Source organism: Oncorhynchus nerka, linkage group LG20, assembly GCF_034236695.1.
Source record: "Oncorhynchus nerka isolate Pitt River linkage group LG20, Oner_Uvic_2.0, whole genome shotgun sequence".
In the NCBI taxonomy this organism is placed as follows: domain Eukaryota; kingdom Metazoa; phylum Chordata; class Actinopteri; order Salmoniformes; family Salmonidae; genus Oncorhynchus; species Oncorhynchus nerka.
Window position 1 is genome coordinate 54,573,454 of NC_088415.1, and position 27,620 is coordinate 54,601,073.

Genomic DNA, 27,620 nt, shown 5'->3' on the forward strand with positions numbered 1-27,620 from the left:
AGAGATAGTCCTGGAGATCAGAGACACTTTTCCCATATTTAGTTAAGATGGGCTCCGATCCTGGCTAAAAATAATAGATGTAGGACGATGAGGGACATGTTGGCAGGGGTGCTGGTATCCAGTTTGCTTCTCTTGGCACTGGCCCGGCACTACAATGTGGCACTAGGATACACAGGGACAGGGGTTTAGAGGTAAGGGTGACGCTTCTGGTTTGGTGTCACTAAACATATAATACATAGGTCAGTTAGCCTGCCCTGGAGGCTAATCAGTCTTGACTCCGTGATAACCAACAGATAGTTTTACTATGGTAAAAGCATTTTTATTTTGTCTGTGCTCTGTGAATTTGTCGACTTGCAAGTGTCTGTCTGTGTGTATGTGTGTGTGTGTGTTGCCTGTGAGATAAGTTTACAAATTGAAAGGGGAGAGGTGAGTTATAAATACAAGTCTGCTACATGATCTCATACTAACTCCCCCCTCCTTAGGTATTCAGTGGCTAGCAGTGCTAATTCCTATTTAGTCACCTACGGCCCTTGTGGAGAGGGATATGAGGGGGAACGGAATGTAGAGATGGGGAATGTGTACTGTAAGGGGACAGGGAGACAGGAGGAGTGTTGACTGGGATGCCAAGCATATCTGGTTGACTGTAGAAAATGAAGGCCGTTTGTTTAACCCATGGCCTGTTTGTTACTGTATCTGAGAGAAATAAAGGGAAAGGAGTGTTTTTTGGGGGGGAGGTCCTTTGAAAACTCACATAATATGGCTTTTGTAAGCTTTGTGTATTTCAAACAACTGTGTATCCTAATGTGTCCTCATTGGTGTTAGTTGTAGAGGAGAAAAACACAACATTTCAGCAGCTACATGGTCCTTCTGTGATATCCACTGTGATTGATGTAAATTCATGCTACTGAAATGCATTGCCCACGTCTAGGCAACAGCAGCCTCTAGTGGCATGATATGACATGGCAGAAAATATGTGCAGTAATTTGGAGCCAAGCCGTCTCCCATAGTCTGGCTGACACCAAACTCGAAGTCTTCCTGACTTCAGAGCCTGGAAAGGCTCCTTGATGTTGTAGGCACAAAGCGTTGATAATTAACGGGGCTGTTCTTTTTTTACTGATTGGTTCTCCTCTGTGTCTTTCTCACTCAAACACCCACACGGACAAGCACACACAGTCTCTGGAATCGCCCGCTTTCAACACAACTGATGTTTTTTCAAATCCAAACAAGAGTTCTCATCCCCCTGAAAAAAAATAAACGTTTGAGATAACCAATCAAAGTTGAGTAAATGTTTACGCGAATATTGCACCAAAATGTTTTATTTGACTTTTTATTAACAAATATCAACAAACAAAAGAGGAATAGTCACATGCAAACAAGCATACAAACAAACGATTTACATTGCCAGCAATCCTAAACAAACAAATCATATTCATTAATAATACAAGTTTTAATTGCCTTTTTGTTTTTCATTTTAGTTAAAGTAGTGCCATACTGTTTAAACTAATTTATAAAGTGAAAAAAAGTTAGGTTTTGAATTAGACCATTTGCATTTGTGAATATGAAATTTACCTAGTATTATTAGCAGTTGAATTAAATATACTGTCAGAATTTCTGAAAATATTGCACCAACAAACTGACTCTTGTCCAGACCAATGTGTCATAAACTCTCCTTCGCTCTGTACCACGAGAGTCGCGTCAACCAGGCAGTCTCCCATGGTTGCTCATCTTCTTCAGCCAGTGAACTGTTGTTTCCAAATGCATTTACAATTCAATCAGATACAATTTGATTGCGTTGATATCTTGACTTGATATAATGTGTGAGACCTACGCAGTTTAAATGTAACCAATATAAACTCAAGACTTGAATTAATTGTAATAACTTTTTATTTTGGTCAGCAACTAATATAGAACACCACTGGTCAATGTAAATGGATTTTGGGACAAAAAAATCCCTATTAAAACAACTACCAGAAATTACACTTGACTCTCAAGGAAAGTGAGTTCAGTGATAAAGTAGTAAATAATAGTGAATTGTGAAAAAGCAGTAAAAACTCAAGTCATGTGCATTATTCAATCACCCTCCATTTAACCCTAATCTTTAACCAGCATCTCAGCATGGTGAACTGAATCACTATTATTTGGTCATGATGATAAACCTGAAATGTAATTACTACTATTTAATCCTGACCCTCTCATTCCCTTTCAGTCTTTCTGTTTCTTATTAGCATACAATTTTCTTCTACATAAAGCTTTCTCTACTACTTTTTCCATTTGGAAATGTCTGAACTTGTTCTGTATGGCCAGGGAAGCAACCTTAGTTTCAGAGGCCTCCAGATCGATGTCAATCTCCTCCTGAGTTAAATAAAATGGAAAAATGAATTCAGCTTTATGCCACATCTTTTTAAGTGTGGACCCATCAAACCTGTTTGCTTATCTGAATTTACGGGTTTTTACGCACCAACCAAACTTCTGGGAGAGCGCGAAGGTCCCCTTTTGATTAAATATTGATATCACGCATCATTTGTACATTACTATAGAAAAAATGTAGGGATTCGTTACATTTGACCGTGTAAAACCTATCAGTACTAGTTATTTATCTGGGAGCGAGTCGGATATATACACACTGAACGAAAAATATAAATGCAACCATTTCAAAAAATGTGCTAAAATAAAATACATGTTTTCACTTTTTGGGGTAATGTGTGTAGATGGGTGAGAATTATATTTTTGAATTTAGGATGTAACACAATAAAATGTGGAATAAATTAAAGGGTAAGAATACTTTCTGAATGCACTGTAACTATAGATGTTCTGACTAATTAAGAAAGCTTAACTTAGTTATGTGTTTTTGGTTGTTGAGTCAATTAGACCATGCCCATTTCAAGCGTATCCTTGTAAAACATAAAAAGGTATTTCAGAATATTTAGACAAGTTAGCTGACTAACTCATTGATTCTGCTTTGTAGTAAACCCCTCTGCTCGACCTCCCCATCGCTAAAGGTTATTAAATTGTAATAATTATTAATAATATCAGCTATTATGCGCATCAGGATGCCATGTTTACAGGTGGGAAACCATTTTCACTTCACTTATTGTTATGTGTAGGACAAATATGATCGATTACAGAAAGTACATTGTATAAATAGTTCAAATATTTAGATTAGATGAAACGGTGCATTGCACTGTATAATAAGAACGGTGCATTGTTGTACACACAAACTTCCGGTGAAAAAAAGTCCTTCGCCGGAAAAGGAATGATGAAAAAAAACAAGCTGAACGTCAAAACATAAACAGAGCAAACACGCGTCGTCTTTAATTTGACTGTCTCTTTATACACACATTCCTCATGTCGTGTGTTTTTCCAAGATTTTCTACCCAATATGCTATAGCTAGCTAAGTAATAGCTTGAAGACAATACATTACATCGAAGATTAGGAATAAACGACGTGCGCCTCGTTGGGCCTACGACTAGAGGTAACATTAGCTAGCTAGCATGTTTATATGTGGTAACTACCGTGAAATTGGTCAAAGTCCTGAACAACATTTAACTAAATGTACCAACATGTGTAGATTAGCGTTTCAAATCAACCAACAGAATACTTCGTGCTAATACTTAGCTAGCTATCTCTGGTTAATTTTAAGTAACATGGCCTGTCAGCTGTTTTGTTAAATGTCAGTGTTGCTGCAGCAAGTAGCTAAGATTAGTTTGATAGTTACTGTTAGTTAGCTTACTCCGTCTGATTAATCAGGCTGTAATACATCATTCATTGGTATGTATGTATGTATGTACAGCCTGAAACTAATGACTGCAACATCGTGTAAATAAATGTTCCCCACAAGCCAGAATGTTTTATAAAATTGCATTTAACGTACTCTACCGTTTGTCCGTGGTGTTAGTCCTTCAGATGGTAGACATGTTTTAAACAAAATATCGACAGGAAAGCAATGATTACCCGACTTTTTAGAGCGCCAGTACTGAAGTTGACATTTCTATCACCTGGCACATGCGCAAAACCATCTAAACGACTCCAAGGCAGCGTTAAGTACATTTAAAACGTAATAGAACGTTCAATTAATGGAAACGATACAGTTGAAAAACGGGGAGGGGTTGGGTTGTAGATTCAAAATGCACCGCTACACTTTTAAAACGTCACTCATTGCTTCAAGCCACAGCCTGTCAGTTCAAGAACTACAATAACGTTTTGGGAAAAGGTGCCATTCAGTACAAACTGTTCAGCAACGCAGAAAACGTTCAAGCGGGGGGAACAATCCATACAGTTACTTATCAGGATATTCTTTTTCGAGGATGTATCTTCTTGACAATATTATTTTGCTCAAATTGGCTGTACCTGCACCAATCATCATCATAGGCTTTTCTCCATCTTCTTTTTAAATAGGGAGCCAATTTGTTTTTAGCACTTTTATTTTGACTGACTAAAACTTGTTTTCTCATTGTTCTTTCTTGTCCCTCTGCAGCAGACATGAGCAATGTGTTTGGAACAACTAATTGCAATAAAAATCACATTGAGTCGCAATACATATATAATCCTGAGAGTCGCAATATATATAGTATCATGATAATATCATATCGTGAGGTCCCTGGAAATTCCCAGCCCTAGTGCACATGCCTTTGGTCATGAGCAAACATGTGCACGCGATGCATACATACTAACTGAAGTCAGCAGGTATTTACATGGTTTTGTGCATGTGATAGAAATGGGTCAACAATACTTTCTTGTGGATATTTTGTGTCAAATTATGAGCATCTGAAGGGTAAACTGCACAGATAACTGGTAGAGTACATTCAAATGTAATTGTATTCAACATTCTGACTTGTAAGGAACATTTACACGATTTTGCAGGCAGTTCCAGGCTGTATATACCAAATAATTGTCTATTACAGCCTAGCTTACTCCTAGTGGACTAAACCACTCCATGGTGAGGGAAGTTTCTGATGAACCACCAACAAAATGGAGCAGAGACCAGGCTTTGTGGAATCTAGCTCAGACTATAACGATTCACCCCAGATCAATACTTCAAAACATTTAAATTATGAAACGCTAACCTTGTACCTATGTTTGTCCTCTGTAGTTGCGTGCCTTTGCAAATGCGCAGGTGCTAATTTAATCTCAAATAGGAAACAGTGGCCCTTTTCATTAGTGTTTTATTGAAAAGGTATGGATTTCATCTAACACAGACTACAGAGGACAAACATAGGTACAAGGTTAGCGTTAAGTAGTGATCATGGGCGAATCAATGTTGTCTGAGCTAGATTACACACAGCCTGGTCTGCTCTAGTCCGTTGGTGGATTTCATCAGAAACTTCCTTCACTGTGGAGTGGCGTTAAATCAGCTAGCTTACTCCAAGCTACTGGCTGCAAAGTTAGATACACATGAAACTAACTGCCAGTCTATAGGTAAGTGCACACTTGATTTCATTAATGGAAAACTTCCCTCTAAATCTATCTTTTGATATTTGTTTAATTAGTCCATTGTTGATATAGTCCCAAAATGTTTTGCATGTCAGCAATCAAGTCTTCAAGATTACAGCCGGTATAATGCATTTTGCTGTCTGCATTTTGAAACGGAAATATATCTTAACTTGATTGCTGACATGTAAAACATTTTCAGACAATATCAACAAAGGAAACAAATACCAAAATAGTTTTTGGGTGGAATTTTCCTTTAAGACCTAGTTGCTGATGTGTTTAGCTAGCTAGTTTGCAAGATTTCAATCATATGATAGCTTAATTTGTGCATTAGTCACCTTAGCTAGCTGACAAAACTGGCTAGCTGTCTTGAGTGATGTCTTGCTACATTGCTATAACTTAGAAGGTCAAGTCAGTTGTTTGGACATATTGCAATGACAATCAATATAATTAGGTGTCTTCAAAAGCAGCCAACAATGTAATTCACTTGACCCTGTCTCTCTGTTCATTCCAGGCTCTCCTCCTGTCCACAGGAAGAAAGAAACAGGATGGCAGAGGCAGATGGTAAATCCAGTGTGCTTAACGGTGAGGGATCACACAGGCCTCACTGTTGCATAGTTTTCCATAAGCGCTGGCTGTCGGCTAAACAGCCGGTAACAGAATCATTGTCAGTCGGCTACTTTTTCCACTTTATTAACTATGCATCATTTCATAAAATTGTTTTCAATTCGCCAGTCAGAAAAGTCTTCCGCTAGAATAAACTATATACATATTTTACTGATCTATAGATGGGACAGGCGCCTGTCAGTCACAAAGCGAGCGACGACAAGGAAACACTGCTGGTTTGTCAGTCTGCTGTCTGTCCCGCCTCTCGCTACCAGTGTTATTTTTGTACGCTGTGGTTGGCTGTAGTCAAATGTATTTTCACAGAGGGAGAGCATGAGTCTCCTGTGAGTGAATTTACACGTCCCGTGTAATGTAAGTGGTAATGATGAGTTGAAATCCACTTAATTATTGTTTTGTGGCAGATTCATATAGCCTTCCACTGAGTCGGGACCCATAGACTATTTACTGTGCTTTGATTGATGACCAAACAGCTTGTGTTGACTCGTTTATAAAAAGTGTCGAACTGACTGAATGAAGTCAATCTCTTAAATCCCTTTGCTATTCATAAATCATATAATGTATTCATGTCCATGGTATCACATCAGGACATGTAAACCAAAGATCTTGTTTGTATTTTCCTAGGATTCGAAGCCCATGTTGAGACTTGCCAGTGACCTCTAAAGTGACTTGTCAGTGTAGCCTAGTTATGGGTTGGGTTGTTCGCAAACGAATGGCTCTTTTAAAAATAAAAATGTTTAGGTCAACAGAACAAACCCGAATTGATTCAGTGAGAAGGTTGTTCATTTGGCTCCTTAATTTGCATACTGGTAGGCTACTACTGTTTTTTGGCAATTATCTGCAGATAAGTTATGAAAAAAATGTGAAGATGTTGAATCTTCACTGCAGGAACCATAGGTAGTGGAGAGACAGCCTCATTGAGTGTTTTTCATTAGAGCCGGCCGTCGGTTAACCACGCGGAGTTGTGGTGCACAGCCTATTTACTGTGCTTTGATTGACAACTGAAGAGCAAGTGTTGACTAGTTTTATAAAAAGTGTCGAACTGACTGAAAATCGATCTCCTATATCCCTTTGCCATTCATAAATCATGCAACATGGTTATATGTCCATGCTAACCCATCGGGACAAGCAAACCAAAATATAGCTCCGCATTGACATGATTGGTTGACAGTGGGTGGGGGCGGTACATCCTGTATAAACATAAACTCACTTCCTTGTCAACAGCTCTGCACTGCTCCGTGAAGCGCAAGAAGTAAACTCAGCAAAAAAATAAACGTCCTTTCACTGTCAACTGCGTTTATTATCAGCAAACTTAACATGTGTAAATATTTTTATAAACATAGCAAGAGTCAACAACTGAGATATAAACTGTAGAAGTTCCACAGACGTGACCTGAGCCAAGGGGGGGTCAAAATCAAAAGTAACAGTCAGTATCTGGTGTGGCCACCAGCTGCATTAAGTACTGCCAGTGCATCTCCTCGTGGACTGCACCAGATTTGCCAGTTCTTGCTGTGAGATGTTACCCCATTCTTCCACCAAGGCGCCTGCAAGTTCCCGGACATTTCTGAGGGGAATGGCCCAAGCCCTCACCCTCCGATCCAACAGGTCCTAGAGGTGCTCAATGGGATTGAGATCCGGGCTCTTTGCTGGCCATGGCAGAACACTGACATTCCTGTCTTGCAGGAAATTCAGCACAAAATGAGCAGTATGGCTGGTGGCATTGTCATGCTGGACGGTCATGTCAGGATGAGCCTGCCTTGAAGGGTACCACATGAGGGAGGAGGATGTCTTCCCTGTAACGCAGAGCGTTGAGTTTGCCTGCAATGACAACAAGCTCAGTCCGATGTGGCTGTGACACACTGCCCAAGAACATGATGGACCCTCCACCTCGATCCTGCTCCAGAGTACAGGCCTCAGTGTTAGGCTAATTTCTTCGATGATAAATGTGAATCCGACCATAACACCTGGTGAGACAAAACCGTGACTCGTCAGTGAAGTGCACTTTTTGCCAGTCCTGTCTGGTCCAGCGACGGTGGGTGTGTGCCCATAGACGACGTTGTTGCTGGTGATGTCTGGTGAGGACCTGCCTTACAACAGGCCTACAAGCCCTCAGTTCAGCCTATTGCTGACAGTCTGAGCACTGATGGAGAGATTGTGCGTTCCTGGTGTAACTCGGGCAGTTGTTGTTGCCATCCTGTACCTTTCCCACAGGTGTGACGTTTAGATGTACCGATCCTGTGCAGGTGTTGTTAAACGTGGTCTACCACTGCGAGGACGATCAGCTGTCCGTCCTGTCTCCCTGTAGCGCTGTCTTAGGCGTCTCATAGTATGGACATTGCAATTTATTGCCATGGCCACATCTGTAGTCCTCATGCATCCTTGCAGCATGCCTAAGGCACGTTCACACAGATGAGCAGGGACTTTGGCCATCTTTCTTTTGGTGTTTTTCAGAGTCAGTAGAAAGGCCTCTTTAGTGTCCTAAGTTTTCATAACTGTGACCTTAATTGGCTACCGTCTGTAAGCCGTTAGTGTCTTAACGACCGTTCCACAGGTGCATGTTCATTAATTGTTTATGGTTCATTGAACAAGCATGGGAAACGTGTTTAAACCCTTTACAGTGAAGATTTGTGAAGTTATTTGGATTTTTACGAATTATCTTTGAAAGACAGGGTCCTGGAAAAAGGGATTTTTTTCTTCTTCTGAGTTTATGAATGCCCTGAATTCTGTTGAGGCCATATCACCGTGCTGAATGGCCAATGCAGACGTCGGATTGACCATGCACCCAGATGCACAAAGCACTTCTCTCTCCAGAATGTGCTCTCTTCCGCCAATTTGTGCACATTCATTGTTTCATAACTTCATTGTGTGAATTGTTTGCGTTTGATTGTTAGTGTATATCAATTCCCCATTAATAGATCACCTGTAGTACATTTACCGTTAACTCCTATAATTTCTAACCTACAATGTTTTTCTTTTGGTTATGGTAATTATTTTAATGCATTCAATATTGTTATTCCAGTCTTCTCATTGTCTGAGTGAAAATGGAGAAAGTATTATTATTTGTTTTTCACAAGCGAATTCTGCTCACAACATTTCTAGGATGGGCTATTAGCTGAACAATAGACTATTCAACCTTTACTAAAGAATTGTCTAATAGCCGAGCTACAGTGGGGCAAAAAAGTATTTAGTCAGCCACCAATTGTGCAAGTTCTCCCACTTAAAAAGATGAGAGAGGCCTGTAATTTTCATCATAGGTACACTTCAACTATGACAGACAAAATGAGAAAAAAATCCAGAAAATCACATTGTAGGATTTTTAATGAATTTATTTGCAAATTATGGTGGAAAATAAGTATTTGGATGTGTGGTGTGTGGTTTGCCCTGCTTTGCGATCAGGTAAGCAACTTCGTACGATGCTGTGAGGATCGGTTTGTTGATGGGTACAAAGCCGAGAACAGGCAGAGTAGCCTTTTCATCGAATCTGGCTCTCTTCAGCTTGAATTCAGCGAGTGTTGTGTTCTTGTATTTTCCATCTCCATGCAGCTTAAGGAAGTGTTCTCTTAGTTTTGCCGGTGCTAGACTAGAATTGCTCAACTTGGCATTGCAAATCATGCAGTTAGGACACTGACTCCCATCACGTTCCGTTATACATGTGAATCCATATTGTACATATTCGTCTGACAACTTTCTTTTTTTGCTCGACATAGTAAGTATGAAGGGATTAAAATATTAAGAAAGAAATCACAAGATGTACCATCGACAGTCACAAGTCGACTACTGAGCGCACCAAATTCCCTGCAGCACAGATAGGCCAAGCGATGTAGCGTGATCACCTGCAGCCAATGATGGCCAAGCGGGGCGTGTCATCACGAATCATGAGTCGGATGTGTGTCTTGACCTCCGCCGAACCCCTGAGGCTGACTCCGCGAACGCCTGGGGTTCGATCGAACCCAGGTTAAGAACCACTGCTCTATCACATCCGACCATGATTGGGAGTGCCATAGGGCGGTGCACAATTGGCCCTGCGTCATCCGGGTTTGGCCGGGGTAGGCCGTCATTGTAAATAAGAATTTGTTCTTACCTGACTTGCCTAGTTAAATAAAGGTTCAATTCAAAAAACAACTGGCGGCAACTGTAGCGCAATCAATAGGAGGGAAACAGTGGTTGGTGCTGAAAATATAGCTAACTTGTTATGTAAGTGTTGCACACCAACAGATTGAGAAAACCTACACCAGTTGAGTAATTCATTTCAACAATAATCTTCATTTTAATTTGACTTTACAAACAACAAGAGGGCTTAATTGGAGTCTACTCGGAGCCTAGACCTATATAAAATATCTTCACTGGCTGAGGTAGGCTATGAGGCTTAACAGCCTAATAGAAGTAGGATTTTTTTATTAGGCCTACTTACAATTGCAACTGGTCAAAAATGTAGAATCCTACATAAAACAATCATTTAAAGAAAAAAAGTCTGCACGTTCGAATGTACAATGTAGCTAATAATGAAAAGCGCACATTTTAGAGTTTGGGATTTACAAAAGTAATTGGAAAGGTAGATACAAATGATTCGTGACATTGTGGTTGCAATAAAGAATGTAAACAAGATGCTGTGTTTTTATTTACAGTAGTGATGGACAACTGGAGGCATTTTGAAAACAGGTTTTCAAACACTTGTTTTTCACAAGTGTACTGTAGTACTCTAGCAGGTGTTGCCCATCATGCAAATGTTTCCTATTATGAAAATCCTTTCACTTTCCTATTAGCAGGGCAATAATAACGAGAGAAAATGCATTGAAATGCAGGTGTTTATTTAAACAACATTTTAGTCACACTTCCACCCAGCTCCACGGCCACAGGTAAAAACCTTTTTTGAGATGGTCAATGCATTTGTTGCATTGTATTGTCAATTTTTCTAGACAAAACATCTTGATGGCCTTGACCAGTTCATCTTTGCTTGTCGGCTTGGCAAAGTTACGGATGAATGTTTTCAGTTGATGCCAAACAAGTTCGGTCGGGTTTAAATCAGGAGACCTACATGTAGAGATGAGGAAAAAATATTTTTAGATATACTGTAGGCCTACCGAAGGTGTTGTCTGTCATTTCATTTTATTTAACCTTTATTTTACTACAAAGGTCTACTTACTCTGCTGGCGTCTTGACCCAATTTATGTCCTCGTTTGCAACGCAAACCCGGGGCCGGCAGTGTGTTTTGGTCTGCATTTGGAGAAGAAATAAAGACATTTAACCTAACAGCCAACATTAGGTACAATAATAAAAATATACATGTAAATGGGCCTAAACGTAACAAAATATCGCTATAATCCTACCTTGATAGAAACTATGTGGTCCCAGAAACACCTCTGACATAGGGTCCAGCATATCTCTTGATGATTTCTTCCTCAAAGAAATCTTGAGCCATGATACCCGAAAAAGGAGGCAAGAGTAAATGATTGTGGAACACATAACAGTCCGTGAGGTGTAGGCTACAATATTTTATGTACCTTTTGCTTTGTAAATTGCCAAACTTACCATCAAAAATCAAATATGGGACTGGTCCCTGGCGAGAAATTTCCCCCCCACACATGGAGTGTGAGCGGATGCTTGGGACTCGGCTTGCTTGATCTTCTTCCTTTTTTTTCTGTAGCAATTTTGAGCAAATTGCTCAATGTCCACGGTTGATTAGTCGGTGAAGATGACGTCATTGAATGTCTAAAAACCAACATTTCTAAATTTGTGGAGTACCACATTAAGTCAATGACACTAGTCACATGATCTCATTGATAGAGGGCTTAGGAAGGATACCAGGGGGCACCCTGCTGGCCACTTGATGTGGAGAGCTTGTACACTAACATCCTACACACTTGTGGCTTGCAGGCGCTACAACACTTCCTTCAGCAGAGAGACTACCCTTGCTCCATCCAATGATTGCATCTTACAACTTACTGAACTGGTATTATCCCATAACTACTTTTGTCTTTGAGTCAGACTTTTTCCTTCAAATTCGGGGTGTAGCCATGGGCTCCCCTTTTCCCCCAACTATTCAAACCTGTATGTGGGACAATTTGAAGAAGCATTCCTTTTTAAAACAGAGACATGCCCCTTACTTTCTAAAATACTTCTATGGAAGAGATACATAGATGATGTCTTTGTGCTCTGGGAAGGAAGTCAGCAGGAACTAAATTAATTCCAAACTCTAAGCGAGAGCTCTGAATACCTCAAATTCACCATGCAGACTGATGAGAGAGAAATAAACTACCTGGATTTATGGACCATCAAAGATAATGATGCATTACACACACTTGTACACAAAGTCCACAGATCGCAATACCTTGCTATGTGCGGATAGTATGCATCCTCTTCCCCTCAAGAATGGTCTACCATATAGCCAGTTATATGCAGGGTTAAATGAATCTGTGGCCACCAGTCAGATTGTGACAGCAATGCTAAAAAAAATAGAGGCAAAAGGACAAAACCGTTGATGCTGCAATGATGAAAATATATCAAAAAGAGTGGAATTACTAAACTCAACCAAAGAAGAAAAACAACGCAACCGTCTCATGCACTAAGTACACCAAGGGTTCGGAGAAAATGAAAGCAATCCTGAAAAAGCAGTGGCATATTCTGCAATCAGACCAAAAAATCGCACACCCCTTCAAGGAACCCCCAATGGTGGTCTATAAGCGTGGTCACAATATTGGAAATAGTTTGGTGAGATCTGACATGCCCACTGAGACACTCTTGACACCTATCCCAAATGGGAACTACAAATGTGGCTCATGCGCACAGAGCGATATCACTATCAATCAAATGTGTTTATTTATAAATCCCTTCTTACATCAGCTGATGTCACAAAGTGCTGTACAGAAACCCAGCCTAAAACCACAAACAGCAAGCAATGCAGTTGTAGAAGCACGGTGGCTAGGAAAAACTCCCCAGAAAGGCCAGAACCTAGGAAGAAACCTAGAGAGGAACCAGGCTATGAGGGGTGGCCAGTCCTCTTCTGGCTGTGCCGGGTGGAGATTATAACAGAACATGACCAAGATGTTCAAATATTCATAGATGACCAGCAGGGTCAAATAATAATAATCACAGTGGTTGTCGAGGGTGCAACAGATCAGCCAGCTTTGATCCATGCCTAGGCCTGCAGGATGCAAAGTTCTTTGTCAGATTATTCATTGGTTCGAAACTACACATTATGGCTATTAGAAGGGCTATATTATGGCCTTTATAAATATTATTTTGGACTTTATTCAGATTACAATAGCTCACTTTTTTTTAAACAAAATAATCTCCAAAATCTTGTTTATATATATATATGCCTTCCCGCTGTGGATGTCTATTTCAGCACCGTTTCGCGCTGCTCTGAGACAAGCATGTTTACTATGATTACTTGTCAGACTGCACAGTAGCCTAATAAACAAATGCAGGTGGTTTATATCTTCAAAATGCTTTCAATGCTTTATTATCCAAATATTAAAGCATATGCTGTACAGTACTGTATTTCTTCATCTTTATGCTTTCGTCAATAAAATAATGATAAAAATACTCTTTCAAAATGCAGATGTTGATTTTAGTTATGGATCCATAACAAATTACTATGCAAATAAATATCATTGATTTACAGAAATATTGGAACAAAGTTGTCTAATGAAGGCAAACAATTTAGAATCCTCCAATCCTCTTGTGCTGTAGCCTACTCCCGACCGTCGTGTTGTACAGCGCCACGTTTTCCATTCCATCCTAAAGGAAACCCAGAGGGTTTCGTTTTTCTCTAAATAGAGAGACCATAATATTAATACAATTTATTAAGCCAAATTTCTTAAAATCAATCCCATGTACTATGTTATTACAAAAAAGGTTTGAAATTCTCTAGTAATGCCAATATGGGAGACTATCAAATGCTTCTCAAAGATGCCCTCTGGTGGTCAAATTAGCACTAACTTGCATTAACGTACAAAATGGCTGACAATTAAATAACATGCTATAGAATGCTGCAGCAGCCTGCAAGGTGTGTGGCAGTATGACGCAACTTTTAAAGGAGGAAACACTGTATAGCTCACTACTGACCATTCCCCACATTCTCTGTTAGGAATATTTTTCCATTATTCGCTTTGAAGCGTGTTAGTTTCGGTGGGAAACCTCTGTGTGGACAAAGCACATTCCTCTGTGAAATTTGGAGAGGGATGTTCTCTCTCCTTGATTTACAACAGGGTGTGAGGTGTCAACCCCCCGCCACCAGCTCCCTCCACTTTTCTGTGGGTGAGAGAGGGTCTGGTTACTGTCTGATCTGACCCTTTCAGATCCTCACAGGACAGTCATGACAGTATTTAGTCATTTCGCTGTGTACTAGAGGCCACCAAAATAGAGCTCCTTCAGCAAAAATATGTAGAACCCTATAGTTTTTTTATTTGGCTGGCTACTCTAGGCCTACTGATTTGAGTAAAGTGTTGACAATGGAGTAGTCAACTGCTGCTTTCTGTGTAGCAAAGCCCATGTTTAACACCTGCCTCATTCTTCCATCCTACCTGTAGGTTTATTCATGGGTGTCTGACTTTGTGTAAAAGTGGTGGTGCACAAACCATTTTCCTGCAATTCTATATTGTTTCGCAACAGGGAATCCATGTTAAGTTGACAGAACATAGCCCTTTTTCTTAGGTTTATGCCACAATAAACTCAATTGAAAGAGTAAACAAGATTTAGTCTTTGCCACAATAAATACAATTGAAAGGGTAGATTAGATTTGTTTTTCTGACTAGATTACTAATCTACCACCTTCCACCCACAGTGATTGATTGACCGGTCTAAAACCCTACCAACTGTAAATATGACTTGAATCTCAAGAGAAGATCACTTTTTTTTAACATTAAATCTGTCTTACTTAGAAAATAGTCCTGATCATATATACTGAACAAAAATATAAATGCAACGCCCCATCTTTCATGACCTGAAATAAAAGATTGCAGAAATGTTCCATACGTACACATTTGTTTACATCCCTGTAAGTGAGCATTTCTCCTTTGCCAAGATATGCCACACCTGTCAGGTGGATCGATTTATCTAGAAGCTGATTAAACAGCTTGATCATTACACAGGTGCGCCTTGTGCTGTGGACAATAACAGGACACTCTAAAATGTGCAGTGTTGTCACACTACACAATTTGAGAATTTGGCAATACGGCCTACCGGCCTAACAATCTCTGATCATTTATAAACACACCAGTCCAGGACCTCCACATCTGGCTTCTTTACCTGCGGGATCGTCTGAGACCAGCCACACAGACAGCTGATGAAATGGAGGAGTATTTCGGTCTGTAATTAAGCCCTTTTATATTTTTGTTCGGTATAGGCCTATATGTAATCCAAAACAACTAACACGCTGAATTCATAAATGTTTTTTCATTTTAATTGCAAAGTCATCTCTTTCTACTCAATATCACAACTAATTGTACCAATTTGGGAGGTAAAGTTAAAGTATTCAATAGCTGTGTGTTTCAGATGGAATCAAGGCATCATAATGTACCAGAGGCTACCAAAATAAAGCTCATTCTGCAGTTTATTGTGGGGGCATGCCCCCCCGGACCCCTGAGCCAGAATATGAGAGCAGAGGAATTGTTGGAAAACCCACTCATCGCTCACGGAGTGGTCTTTGCGCACCTCTCCGGCCCTCAACGTCCTTTTCCACTTCCCCAAAAATAGCTCAGCGCTCACAGGAAATTAGCTCCATTCATTTTTTTGTTGTTGCTTGAAAAGATAATTTAACAAACACCCCATCTACTTTTGTGACTATGTACCATTTGGTTTGGAAGTAGGCAATTGTAAGAAGCTTCAACATTTCAACCTCATGTCGTAGGCTGTTAAACAAGGACCTACCTGGTGAGATGCGGCCACTGTGTTAAAGAAAAACAAATAGCTTTTTCTCTACTCTATTGATTATCAGATACTTCAGTTGTAACTGGCTCTGTGGCGATTTCCAACTTACAGTTGATAGACAACTTAGAAACTGCTAAACTATTTTTTTAAATAAATACAACAGAATAGATCTAATTTAAAAGAACAATGATGAAGGAAATGAAAAATGCTGTGCAGAGCATGCCCAGAGCTCGTGGCTGAGCAGTACCAGAGCGAAAGAGAAGGCAGACGCTCGGCCCGCTCCACTCCATTCACATCCTCTGGCCCAAGCCCGGAATTCCCTTGCTGGCTACTTTTTCTATTTGGCTGGCTACTCCATGTTCTGCTTTTGGCTGACTGGAAATACTAACTCCACCAGAACCTGCTACGTAAAACTAATGTGGGCATCTCTGTACGTTTGTTTTTCAGATGGGTCTGAGGAGCCAGATCCAGGAGAAGACCAGCGAAGGGAGGGAGATGCTTCCGCAGCCACAGAGGGACACTCTGGCTCTCAAGCAGGTAGTAGGAGAGGACTATAGCAAATAGCTGTCATAGTTCAACATCTAGCCACGACACAGGACACCATGACTTTGACATTATACACTTAATATTTGTTTTACAATGGATGAGTTTCCTCAACACTTCTTGACAGTAACTCTTTTTACTCAATGTGTGACAACTTGCTCTCTTGCCCAAATGCTTCCCTTAGCTCCCAGAGAGGCAGGAGATGAGGCTAAGAACAAGCCAATGCCAGATGCTAAGGTTGCAAGGGTGCCTGGAGAGGAGGAGGAGGACACAGACAGCATGGACGGCAGTGGCCTCTACTCACTGACCGAGGAAGGGGAGCGAGAGAGCGAGGGAGGTAGAAGAGAGAGAGTGAATGAGAGGGATGCAGGAAAGCGGGCCGCCAGAAAGAGGAACCGCCCGAGTGGTGGCACCGCCCACCACTCTTCCAGCTCTGACGAGGATGACGATGATGAGGAAGAGGAGGAAGATCAAGAGGAGGAAGAGGACGAGCAGGCCATGGACTCGTGGTTGGGGGCGGAGCTGCGTGACCTCAGCAGGCCGTCATGGCGGGCGGTGCCCTCCCTGAAATCGAGGGAGATTGGCCGGGGCTCGCACCAGTTTGTGAGGCGTGTGTGTGGTGCACGAGGCTTGGTCCAGAGGCTGGAGCTCCAGGGGCGCCTGGAGAGACACACTGGCTGTGTGAACACCCTGCACTTCAACCCCTCAGGCACACGCCTGGCCTCCGGCAGTGATGACCTGCGGGTGGTAGTGTGGGACTGGGCACGTCGGCGTGCTGAGCTCGAGTTTGACAGCGGGCATAAGAGCAACGTCTTTCAGGTTAGGGGAGAGGACAATCAGGCTAGGATGGGATTGTAGAAAAGTGCAACATTTCTTGTGTTGTTGACAGACAGCCATTTATTGTTTGTAAAATGAGAAAGGTAAGCTATAAATGTGGTAGGGGACTTTTGAGAGATGTTGAAATGTACCTTTCTTCCTCCCCAGGCAAAGTTCCTGCCACACAGTGGAGACTCCACCCTGGCCATGTGTGCCCGGGACGGTCAGATCAGAGTGGCTGAGCTCTCTGCCACTCAGCGCTGCAAGAACACCAAAAGAGTGGCTCAGCATAAAGGGGCAGCACACAAGGTATGGAGACCATGTGTATACCTCAGGAGTGTGGTTGTATTCGTGATAATGAGTTTCAACATTTGTCCAAGAAGCCAGACTTCAGTTTGCGGCTCAAATGAAACCCTATTCTACATATATTACATAACTTTCGACCACCAGAACCCTACAAGGAGTGTTTACAACATTACTAAGAACACCTTTCTAATATAGAGTTGTTCCCACCCTTGCCCTCAGAACAGCCTCAATTCGTCAGGACATGGACTCTAAAGGTGTCAAAAGCATTCCACAGGGATGCTGGCCCATGTTGACTCCAATGCTTTCCACAGTTGTGTCAACTGTTGGCTGGATGTCCTTTGGGTGGTAGAACATTCTTGATACACACGGGAAACTGTTGAGCTCGAAAAACCCAGCAGCGTTGCAGTTCTTGACACAAACCGGTGCGCCTGGCACCTACTACCATCCCTTGTTCAAAGGCACATCTTTTGTCTTGCCCATTCACCCTCTGAATGGCACACATACACAATCAATTTCTCAATTGTTTCAAGGCTTAAAAATCCTTCTTTAACCTGTCTCCTCCCTTCAACTATACTGATTGAAGTGGGTTTAACAAGTGACATCAAGATGGATCATAGCTTTCACCTGGATTCACCTGGTCAGTCTATGTCATGGAAAGAGCAGGTATTCTTAATGTTTTGTACACTCAGTGTATGGCAGCTTTGGTCAAAAGTAGGGCACAATGTGGGGAACTGGTTGTCATTTGAGATGCAGTAGTTCTAAGCCTTTTTAAGCGGAGACCTGAGGTGATTTAAGTGTATTGTGTTTATTCTGTCTGTGTGTCAGCTGGCCCTGGAGCCAGACTCTCCCTGCTCCTTCCTGTCGGCTGGGGAGGACGCCATAGTGTTTGCCATCGACCTGCGCCTCGACCGGCCTGCCAAGTGAGTGATAACGCCTTAATGCAAGATCACTTGGACATTACTGTACTAAGGTCATTCGTTTTCCCTGACCATGTGACCAGACCAGGAATAACTCCAGGCCCAATGTATAACATAACAGCCGTTTAACCCTTTACCCACTTTGTTTTACTCTTTTCCTTTTCTCTCAGTAAACTGGTGGTGGTGAAGGAGGGGGATAAGAAAGTGGGGTTGTACACCATATTTGTGAACCCTGTCAACACACACCACTTTGCTGTGGGTGGGAGAGATCAGTATGTTAGGTGAGACTCAAATCCCTTTTATAGGTGAATCGTAAAGCAGAGGAAGTGCAAAGTGCATTCTTTGGATTCTGCACATTCTTACTATGTTCTCTCTTACCTCTCCTCATCTTCAACCTTTTTAGGATATATGACCAGAGGAAGATTAATGAGAATGAAAATAATGGCGTACTGAAGAAGTTCTGTCCATCTCACCTGGTATCCAGCGAGTCCAAAACGAACATTACCTGCTTAGTGTACAGTCATGATGGCACAGGTAAAGCACATGACTCAAACACATTTTTATTCACAACTCTGAGGTCCTCTGACTCTTGCTGTTATGACTGTCCTCATGTCTGTTCTCCCCATCAGTGACCATGTCTCTCTCGGTCTGTCTGTTCAGAGCTCCTGACTAGTTACAACGATGAGGATATCTACTTGTTTGACTCCAGCCACAGTGACGGTGCAGACTACCGCAGGAGATACAAGGGCCATCGCAACAACGCTACGGGTACTGGGGGACAAAAGGGGAAGGAATGATTATGAACTAGTCAATTATAAGTAAAGAAAACGGCAACGTATACACCGGATAGGTGCAGTGAAATTTGTTATTTTTACAGGTCAGCCATTGTACTACGGCGCCCCTGGTGCAAATTAGATCTATGTGCCTCGCTCTAGGGCACATTGACAGATTTTTCATCTTGTCGGCTCGGGTATTCGCACCAGCGACCTTTTGCTTACTGGCCCAACGCTCTAACCTCTGGACCTCTCTATTTCTCCGTTTCACAGTGAAAGGGGTGAACTTCTATGGCCCTAGCAGTGAGTTTGTGATCAGTGGCAGTGACTGTGGACACATCTACCTGTGGGACAAGGTCTCCGCTCGCATTGTCCAGTTCATGGAGGGAGACCGAGGAGGAGTGGTGAGAGAGGGAAGGAGGGATGGTGGGAGGGATGCTGTGTGCGGTGCTTGAAGAAGCTGGCGAGCGCAAGCAACACTCTCAAACAAAATTGTACCGTGTCAGTTTCACTCATTCATCTCAATCTGTCACTTCACACTTTGTCTCATCCTCTGTTCCCAGGTCAACTGCCTGGAGCCCCACCCTCACCTCCCAGGTCTGGCCACCAGTGGTTTGGATCATGACGTTAAACTGTGGTCCCCCACTGCCGAGAATCTCACAGGGCTCAAGGGCCTCAAAGACGTACGGTTCATACCATTCTATCCACACAAACCACAACATATCACCAATATCCCAAACATTCCCACGACATATAGGCTTGATGGCGCCGAAGAACATGGCTGACGTTTTACATTCTCCCAACCAATTGTGCTAGTTTAGTTATTTTTTTGCGTTTTGTAACTTTTTTTTTTCTTATTGTGTACATAATGTTGCTGCTACCGTCTCTTATGATCCTTTAACAAGTCCGACGAGAAGGATATCCTGCTTTCACTGGAACAGGCCCAGATTCCCGCCTTTTGCGTGAAAAGACGCCTGAAAAGGGGCTGCAGATCGGGCAGCCTTCTGAGAATCCGTAGGCGAGCGAGTGAACTCCCACAGACATCTGTTCTTCTTGTTAATGTGCAATCATTGGAAAATAAAATTGATGATTTACGATTATCCTACCAACGGGACAATAAAAACTGTAACCTCTTATGTTTCACCGAGACGATACGGACAACATAGGGCTAGCGGGATTTTCCATACACCGGCAGAACAGAGGCACTACCTCTGGTAAGACTAGGGGTGGTGGTGTGTCAATAACGGCTGGTGCGCGATGTCTACAATGAATGAAGTCTGGAGGTATGAGGTAGAGTACCTTATGATAAGCTGTAGACCACACTATCTACCAAGAGTTCTCATCTATTATTTGTAGCCGTCTATTTACCACCACAGAACGAAGCTGGCACTAAGACTGCTCTCAACCAACTCTAGGCAATAAGCAAAGAAGAAAATGCTCACCCAGAAGTGGAGTGGCGCTCCTGGTGGCCGGGGACTTTAATGCAGACAAACTTAAATCAGTTTTACAACATTTTTACCAGCATGTCACATGTGCAACCAGAGAAAAAAAAATCTAAGACCATCTTTCCTTCACACACAGAGATGCATACAAAGCTCTCCCACACCCTCCATTTGGCAAATCTGACCATAATTTTATCCTCCTGATTCCTGCTTACAAGCAAAAACTAAAGCAGCAAGTACCAGTGTCTCGCTCAATACGAAAGTGGTCAGATGCTACACTACAGGACTGTTTTGCTAGCACAGACTGGAATATGTTCCAGGATTCATCCAATTACATTGAGGAGTACACCACCTCAGTCATCGGCTTCATCAATAAGTGCATCGACGAAGTCGTCCCCACAGTGACTGTATTTACATATCCCAACTAGAAGCCATGGATTACTGTCAACATCCACATCGAGCTAAAGGCTAGAGCTGCCGTTTTTTCAATGAGCGGGAGACAAATCCGCACTCTTATAAGAAATTCCGCTATGCCCTCTGACGAACCATCAAACAAGAAAAGCGTCAATGCAGGATTAAGATTAAATCCTATTACACCGGCTCTGACGCCCGTCGGATGTGGCAGGGCTTGAAAACTATTACGGACTACAAAGGGAAACCCAGACGCAAGCTGCCCAGTGACGTGGGCCTACCCGATGAGCTAAATGCCTTTTACGCTCGCTTCAAGGCAAGCAACACTGAAGCATGCACGAAAGAACCAGCTGTTCTGGATGACTGGGTGATAACGCTCTCGGTAGCCAATGTGAACAAAACCTTTAAACAGGTCAACATTCACAAAGCCGCGAGCCCAGATGGATTACCAGGACGTGTACTCAAAGCATGCGTGGACCAACTGTCAAGTGTCTTCACTGATATTTTCAACCTCTCCCTGACAGAGTCTGTAATACCTACATGTTTCAAGCAGACCACCATAGTCCCTGTGCCCAAGGAAGCGAAGGTAACCTGCCTAGATGATTACCGCCCCATGGCACTCACGTCGGTAGCCATGAAGTGCTTTGAAAGGCTGGTCATGGCTCACATCAACAGCATCCTCCCGGAAAACCTAGACCCACTCTAATTCGAATACCGCCCCAACAAATCGACAGATGATGCAATCTCAATCGCACTCAACACTGCCCTTTCTCACCTGGACAAAAGGAACACATATGCGAGAATGCTGTTCATTGACTACAGCTCAGCGTTCAACACCATAGTGCCCACGAATCTCATCACTAAGCTAAGGATTCTGGGACTAAACACCTCCCTCTGCAACTGGACCCTGGACTTCCTGACGGGCCGACCCCAGGTGGTAACAACACATCTACCACGCTGATCCTTAACACTGAGGCCCCTCGGGGTGTGTACTTAGTCCCCTCCTGTATTCCCTGTTCACCCACGACTGCGTGGCCAAACACGACTCCAACACCATCATTAAGTTTGCTGATGACACAACAGTGGTAGGTAGGCCTGATCACCAACAACGATGAGACGCCCTATAGGCAGGAGTTCAGAGAACTGGCAGTGTGGTGCCAGGACAACAACCTCTCCCTCAATGTGAGCAAGACAAAGGAGCTGATCGTGGACTACAGGAAAAGGTGGGCCGAACAGGCCCCCATTACCATCGACAGGGCTGTAGTGGAGCGGGTCGAGAGTTTCAAGTTCCTTGGTGTTCACATCACCAATGAACTATCATGGTCCAAACATACCAAGACAGTTGTGAAGAGGGCATGACAAAACCTTTTCCCCCTCAGGAGACTTAAAAGATTTGGCATGGGTCCCCAGATCCTCAAAAGGTTCTACAGCTGCACCATCGAGAGCATCCTGACCGGTTGCATCACCGACCTGGTATGGCAACTGCTCGGCATCTGACCGCAAGGCGCTACAGAGGGTAGTACGAAACGCCCAGTACATCACTGGGGCCAAGCTTCCTGCCATCCAAGACCTATACAGATTACCTCAATTAGTCTGTACACTGACTCGGTACTGGTGCCCCCAGTATATAGCCTTGTTATTCTTATTGTGTTACTTTTTATTACTTTTTACTTTATTTGGTAAATAATTTCTTAACTCTTCTTGAACTGCACTGTTGGTTAAGAGCTTGTAAGTAGGCATTTCACGGTAAAGTCTACACTTGTTGTATTCGGCGCAAGTGACAAAGTTTGATTTGAATACTGCATACCAAAGCTGTGAGTTTTGATGTGACTGTTGTTGTGGTCGTTCAGGTGATGAAGAAGAACAAGCGTGAGCGTGATGAGGACAGTGTTCGCCATGGAGACCAGTACGACACACAGCTCCTGTGGTTCCTCATGAGGCACATGAGAAACAGACGGCCCCAGAGGGTAAGTTGAACACACCACAACTCACCCACCATGTGTAATCTCTATTCCAGTAATCAAATCATTACACCCCGCTCTCTCTCTCTCCCTTTCCCTCTCTCCCTCCCTTTTCTTTTCCAGACACGTCGCGAGGGTGCAGAGGGAGACACTGATGAATCGTGGAGCTCTCCAGATTCCTCTGATGAAGAGGATGGAGGGCCAGACCACGTCCAGTGCATGTCCTCTTGAGCCAAAGAGACATGTGAGAGTACACACACACACACACTCTTTATTGCCCTAGAATTTATCCACATAGGCAGGCACTATCGACACACATGAACACTGAGAGACCATAAGTAACAGAAAAGGTATTCACATATACACACACAGCATACACACACAGGCAGACATAAGTACATACACACAGCTAAGGGGTAGGGAGGGTGACTCGTATAAACCAAGACACAAAATCGAATTTCTTATCCGACAGGGACTGAATTGTAGACATTTTTGTTCATACAGTCTGCTGATGCAAATAGTCTCAACCCTGATTTTGTTCTGATCTGTATTAGAGGGAGGCTGATGAATGCTCACATCCCTAGACAACCACTTGGACTCGTACACCCATACATGTGCTCTGCCAAGCCCCTAAGAACTTACCCACTTCAACAACACACACATTTCACAATCTGCTGAACATCAGAGCACACATTTACCCCACTCTCCTTAACAACCCCTCACCCTCGTACTTTTCTGTTGATGATGGCAGAAATGGAGGGATGGGAAATACACCTTCTAACCTCTGATCATCCCCCAAATGTGATTCACTCCATAGATTTGAAACCCGAGCCCCTTACACTTTCTACACCCTCTTCTTCTCGAAGTTGGTTTCAGAACATCAGCACGTGGCCAATCAGTTTAGCCTCCAGGTGGCTTACACCAGGTGACTTCTTCCCTTCCACTCTGCTGTGTTGCTTTTCGTATCCCTCAGCCCAACCCCCACCACGCTACTGAGTGCACTTTAATCAGGGATATATGGTGTGAGTTTCTTAGACAAAGTGTTTGTTTGGCGGCCAACCATGCAATGTTATGAAACATTGGCTACATTGGCCCCCGGAACAACCTCAGTGACGTCAAGGTGTACTTTCTTTCTCTGAGAGTACATTTGACTCTAGTTGTTTAGTTTGGGATTTGCACTTAGCGGGAATGTCTGAAACAGCTCCGGCTGGAGCAAGGAGAAAGAAAGATTCCTCACCCATCCTTCTCCTTTACACTCCTCCTGGACGAGCACCCCTCCCTCAGCCCCTCCCTCCCTAAGCCATCCTCTCTTCCGTTGAGAGTACATTTCGCTGAGACGGTGAGCTTGAGGGCTACTGAGGACCACCTGGATGGTCTCATTGCAAAATGCATACAGTATATACATCCAAAAGGTTTCTCACTTTTCTGTTTGAGGAACCCTGATGATGAGGCCCTAAGCCTCGGGTCCTGCTACCTACATTCACGGCTCATGCCAGCCGTCAGCCTCTGCCAGAGATCAGACTCCATAAAGAAGGAACGAGGTTTGATCAGGCTCTGGAGATCAGATGTAGAGACTGCTGTTTGGCTCTCTTTTTGACCTGTGTGGGCTTTCAGAAGCCATTATTCTCTATATCTGGGCCCATCTGCCCATTCAGGCCTCTGGGTCTGTTATAGCATTCAGGCCAGGGGGACAGAAGAAGGGAGATCTGCTTGCCATTTTTTTGTTTTTTTTGTGGCAGCGATAAAGTCCAGCTTTTTTCTCATTTTGTATGAGAATTATAGAAGTTAGATCAATTGATATGTACATATATTAAAACTGTAAAGAAATCATCTTCAGCAAATTATGTTTGACTTAATAGCTTAATTTGACTTTATTTGTCAAAATATTTGATTGGTATCGATGCAGAGGTTTATATTATATATGAGGACAAAGTACTTTTAAAATGAAGAGACAAAGATGACGTAATTTGTTTTTTATTTTTTTGTAAATTATCTCCCCAATTGTTACATTAGCCTATATCGGCAGGATTCAGTTGAACAGTGAATTGAGTTTGGTTCCTTTTCATTTTCAATTTTCTCCCTTCAAGATCTTGACCTATTTTTCTTTGTTCTTGTATGCATCTTTTAGGCTTTTGATCAATGATTTATTCCACTGCTGCCTAATATTGTGTTCTACTGGTGCAGTTGGAAACATGTACGATTTGTGCAATAAACAGAATACCGTGTCCCTTGTGTTATTTTGACATTGGTTGTTTCAGGCATCAGAGGGTTATTCCAGAAAGCCAGATTAGTGAGTTAGCGAGATCTGTCAAACCAGAATTTGAGCATACTCAGAATTTCCTGTTTCCAGAAAGAGAGCTTGACGTATAGCCTGATCAGAATCCATAGCAACAAATGCTCTGTAGCAAGCATGCTACCTACTAGGTTAACTTGATCTTAGCCTGGCCTGGTAAATAAAGACAGGGCTCTCGGCCAATCAGACTCTTGTCCGTCCCTATGGACTGTCCATTTGCGGAAAATCCAAATTACATCGGAGCCTGCATTGTCCCCAATGCATTACAAAGGGAATCAATTATTGGACCTCGAGTAGATCCTTTAGATCAGTGGCTCTCAACCAGGAGGTACTAGGACCCCTGGGTGTTCTTGAAAAGACTCACGATACTATAGGTTGGGAACCACTACGTTAGATCATTCAGAAGGTTTTCTTTAGGAACGTTATATATTTTTTTCCGCAGAATCAATCATATCTGGCCAACATACTTAACCAGTTGCACTTGTAACCCAAAGCAGTTTTGCTGTGACGGCAAAGCAAACTATTGCTTAGCAATTAAAAAATAAAATATCTACTGGAAGTTTCCTGTACAATGTGGGTAATGCGGAACGATTTGGCAAGGCAACTGTGTAGAGCCGTAAGAAGTCTGCCTCGTATTGAAGAGATGTTTATGTAGTGGCTTCCTATCCTCTTTACCATAGCCACTGCCCAAGCCTGAAGCGGGGTTGTTTGGTACGCATACAGTCCACACTCAACGTTTCCAAACGGCCAAACATTCAATGACATCCAGGGATATGGTGCAACAAAAATGTTTATTCTTCTTATATCTAACAAAGAAATAATTCTCCAATCAACTTAAAGCATATATTACTTGATATGGAAAATACATAATATGACATTTGTCTGTATGGTCAGAAAACTATACCGCTTCCGCATCTAGCAAGGACTCCCCCCCCCAAAAGCCCAACTTCCTGCCTTTATTCTAACACACTACCACAATACAATGAATGGGCAAGGGGGGGGGCGCAAAAACTGAGTTATACTAACAAATTAATATATCTCAATCAGGTAAATATAAATCATAAAGGTACGTACCTAATATTTCATCATGTACATTAATATTTACACAAATATACATGGAGCTCGGTATGTTCAGTCTTTTATACAAATATGTCCAAATCGGCTCTGACATACCGGACCCTAATTGTTGACTGCACTGAATGCACAACAATTACTTAATATTCAAACGTAGAGCCAATACACAAAACATTCTATACCAGAGCACTATTACAGTTCATAGCTATATACAAATATACAAGGTGGCATATAGGAAAATAGTCCATTGATCTCAGTCTGAGTTGAAGTGTAAAGGTGTTCAACTTCCAAAAATGTCAAGAGTTTGACGTCCAAAAATGTATGACTACGACATCGAAGAATGTAAGAGTACGACATCAACGAATCAGAGATGCACGTGATTCTAAGATGGAGCACTGTGTGTGTGTGTGTGTCACTCCGTCGCCTCAAGGAGCAGACAGTTTATTGATAGGTCTCTGTAAGATATTGGTCTTAGTCTTAACCATGACTCTCCGGACAAGACCTTTGGCCCCTGGCAAAGCCTCCACCACACGCCCCATTAGCCAAGAGTTTCTTGGGGCGGTGTCATCGACGATGACCACAAGGTCACCAAGACTGAAGTTTCTCTTAGTTTTGTTCCACTTGTTCCGCTCCTGCTTAAGTGGAAGATACTCCCTGATCCATCTCTTCCAGAAGAGGTCAGTGATATATTGTACTTGCTTCCATCTCCTTCGTGAGTATAGGTCGCTTCTCTGGAACAGTCCTGGTGGCAGGACTGGCTTAGCTTTCAGATGAAGCAGATGGTTCGGAGTCAGGGGTTCTAGATCATTAGGGTCATTTGTTACAGTAGTGATTGGTCTGTCGTTCATAATCGCCTCAACTTCACACAAGGCTGTCTGCAAAGCCTCATCATTTATTTATTTATTTTGCTCCTTTGCACCCCATTATTTTTATTTCCCATTATTTTTATTTCTACTTTGCACATTCTTCCATTGCAAAACTACCATTCCAGTGTTTTACTTGCTATATTGTATTTACTTTGCCACCATGGCCTTTTTTGCCTTTACCTCCCTTCTCACCTCATTTGCTCACATTGTATATAGACTTGTTTATACTGTATTATTGACTGTATGTTTGTTTTACTCCATGTGTAACTCTGTGTCGTTGTATCTGTCGAACTGCT

The 27,620-nt window shown here is 42.4% G+C and overlaps 1 protein-coding gene and 1 long non-coding RNA gene across 4 annotated transcripts; one reads left to right on the forward strand and one right to left on the reverse strand.

The window, feature by feature from the left end:
- Window positions 1-3,234: 3,234 nt before the first annotated feature.
- LOC115102788 (DDB1- and CUL4-associated factor 8-like) lies at window positions 3,235-25,318 on the forward strand. Of its 3 annotated transcripts, none has more exons than XM_029623078.2 (13): window positions 3,235-3,473; window positions 5,943-6,013; window positions 16,370-16,459; window positions 16,650-17,284; window positions 17,450-17,590; window positions 18,413-18,507; window positions 18,675-18,785; window positions 18,908-19,038; window positions 19,165-19,272; window positions 19,551-19,681; window positions 19,841-19,960; window positions 22,981-23,097; window positions 23,215-25,318. In XM_029623078.2, the coding sequence occupies exons 2-13, from the start codon at window positions 5,977-5,979 to the stop codon at window positions 23,320-23,322; spliced, it is 1,824 nt and encodes a 607-aa protein (XP_029478938.1). In that variant the 5' UTR covers window positions 3,235-3,473; window positions 5,943-5,976; the 3' UTR covers window positions 23,323-25,318. The 3 variants fall into 3 exon arrangements, with proteins under 3 accessions (XP_029478938.1, XP_029478941.1, XP_029478939.1); XM_029623081.2 differs by having other exon boundaries at window positions 5,943-5,992; XM_029623079.2 differs by lacking the exon at window positions 3,235-3,473 and adding an exon at window positions 5,316-5,416.
- Window positions 10,844-11,895, reverse strand: LOC115102789 (uncharacterized). Its single transcript, XR_003859483.2, has 4 exons — window positions 11,582-11,895; window positions 11,380-11,461; window positions 11,196-11,266; window positions 10,844-11,083 (listed from the first exon to the last, which is right to left on the reverse strand). It is a non-coding gene; the product is annotated as an uncharacterized LOC115102789 (long non-coding RNA).
- Window positions 25,319-27,620: the final 2,302 nt, after the last annotated feature.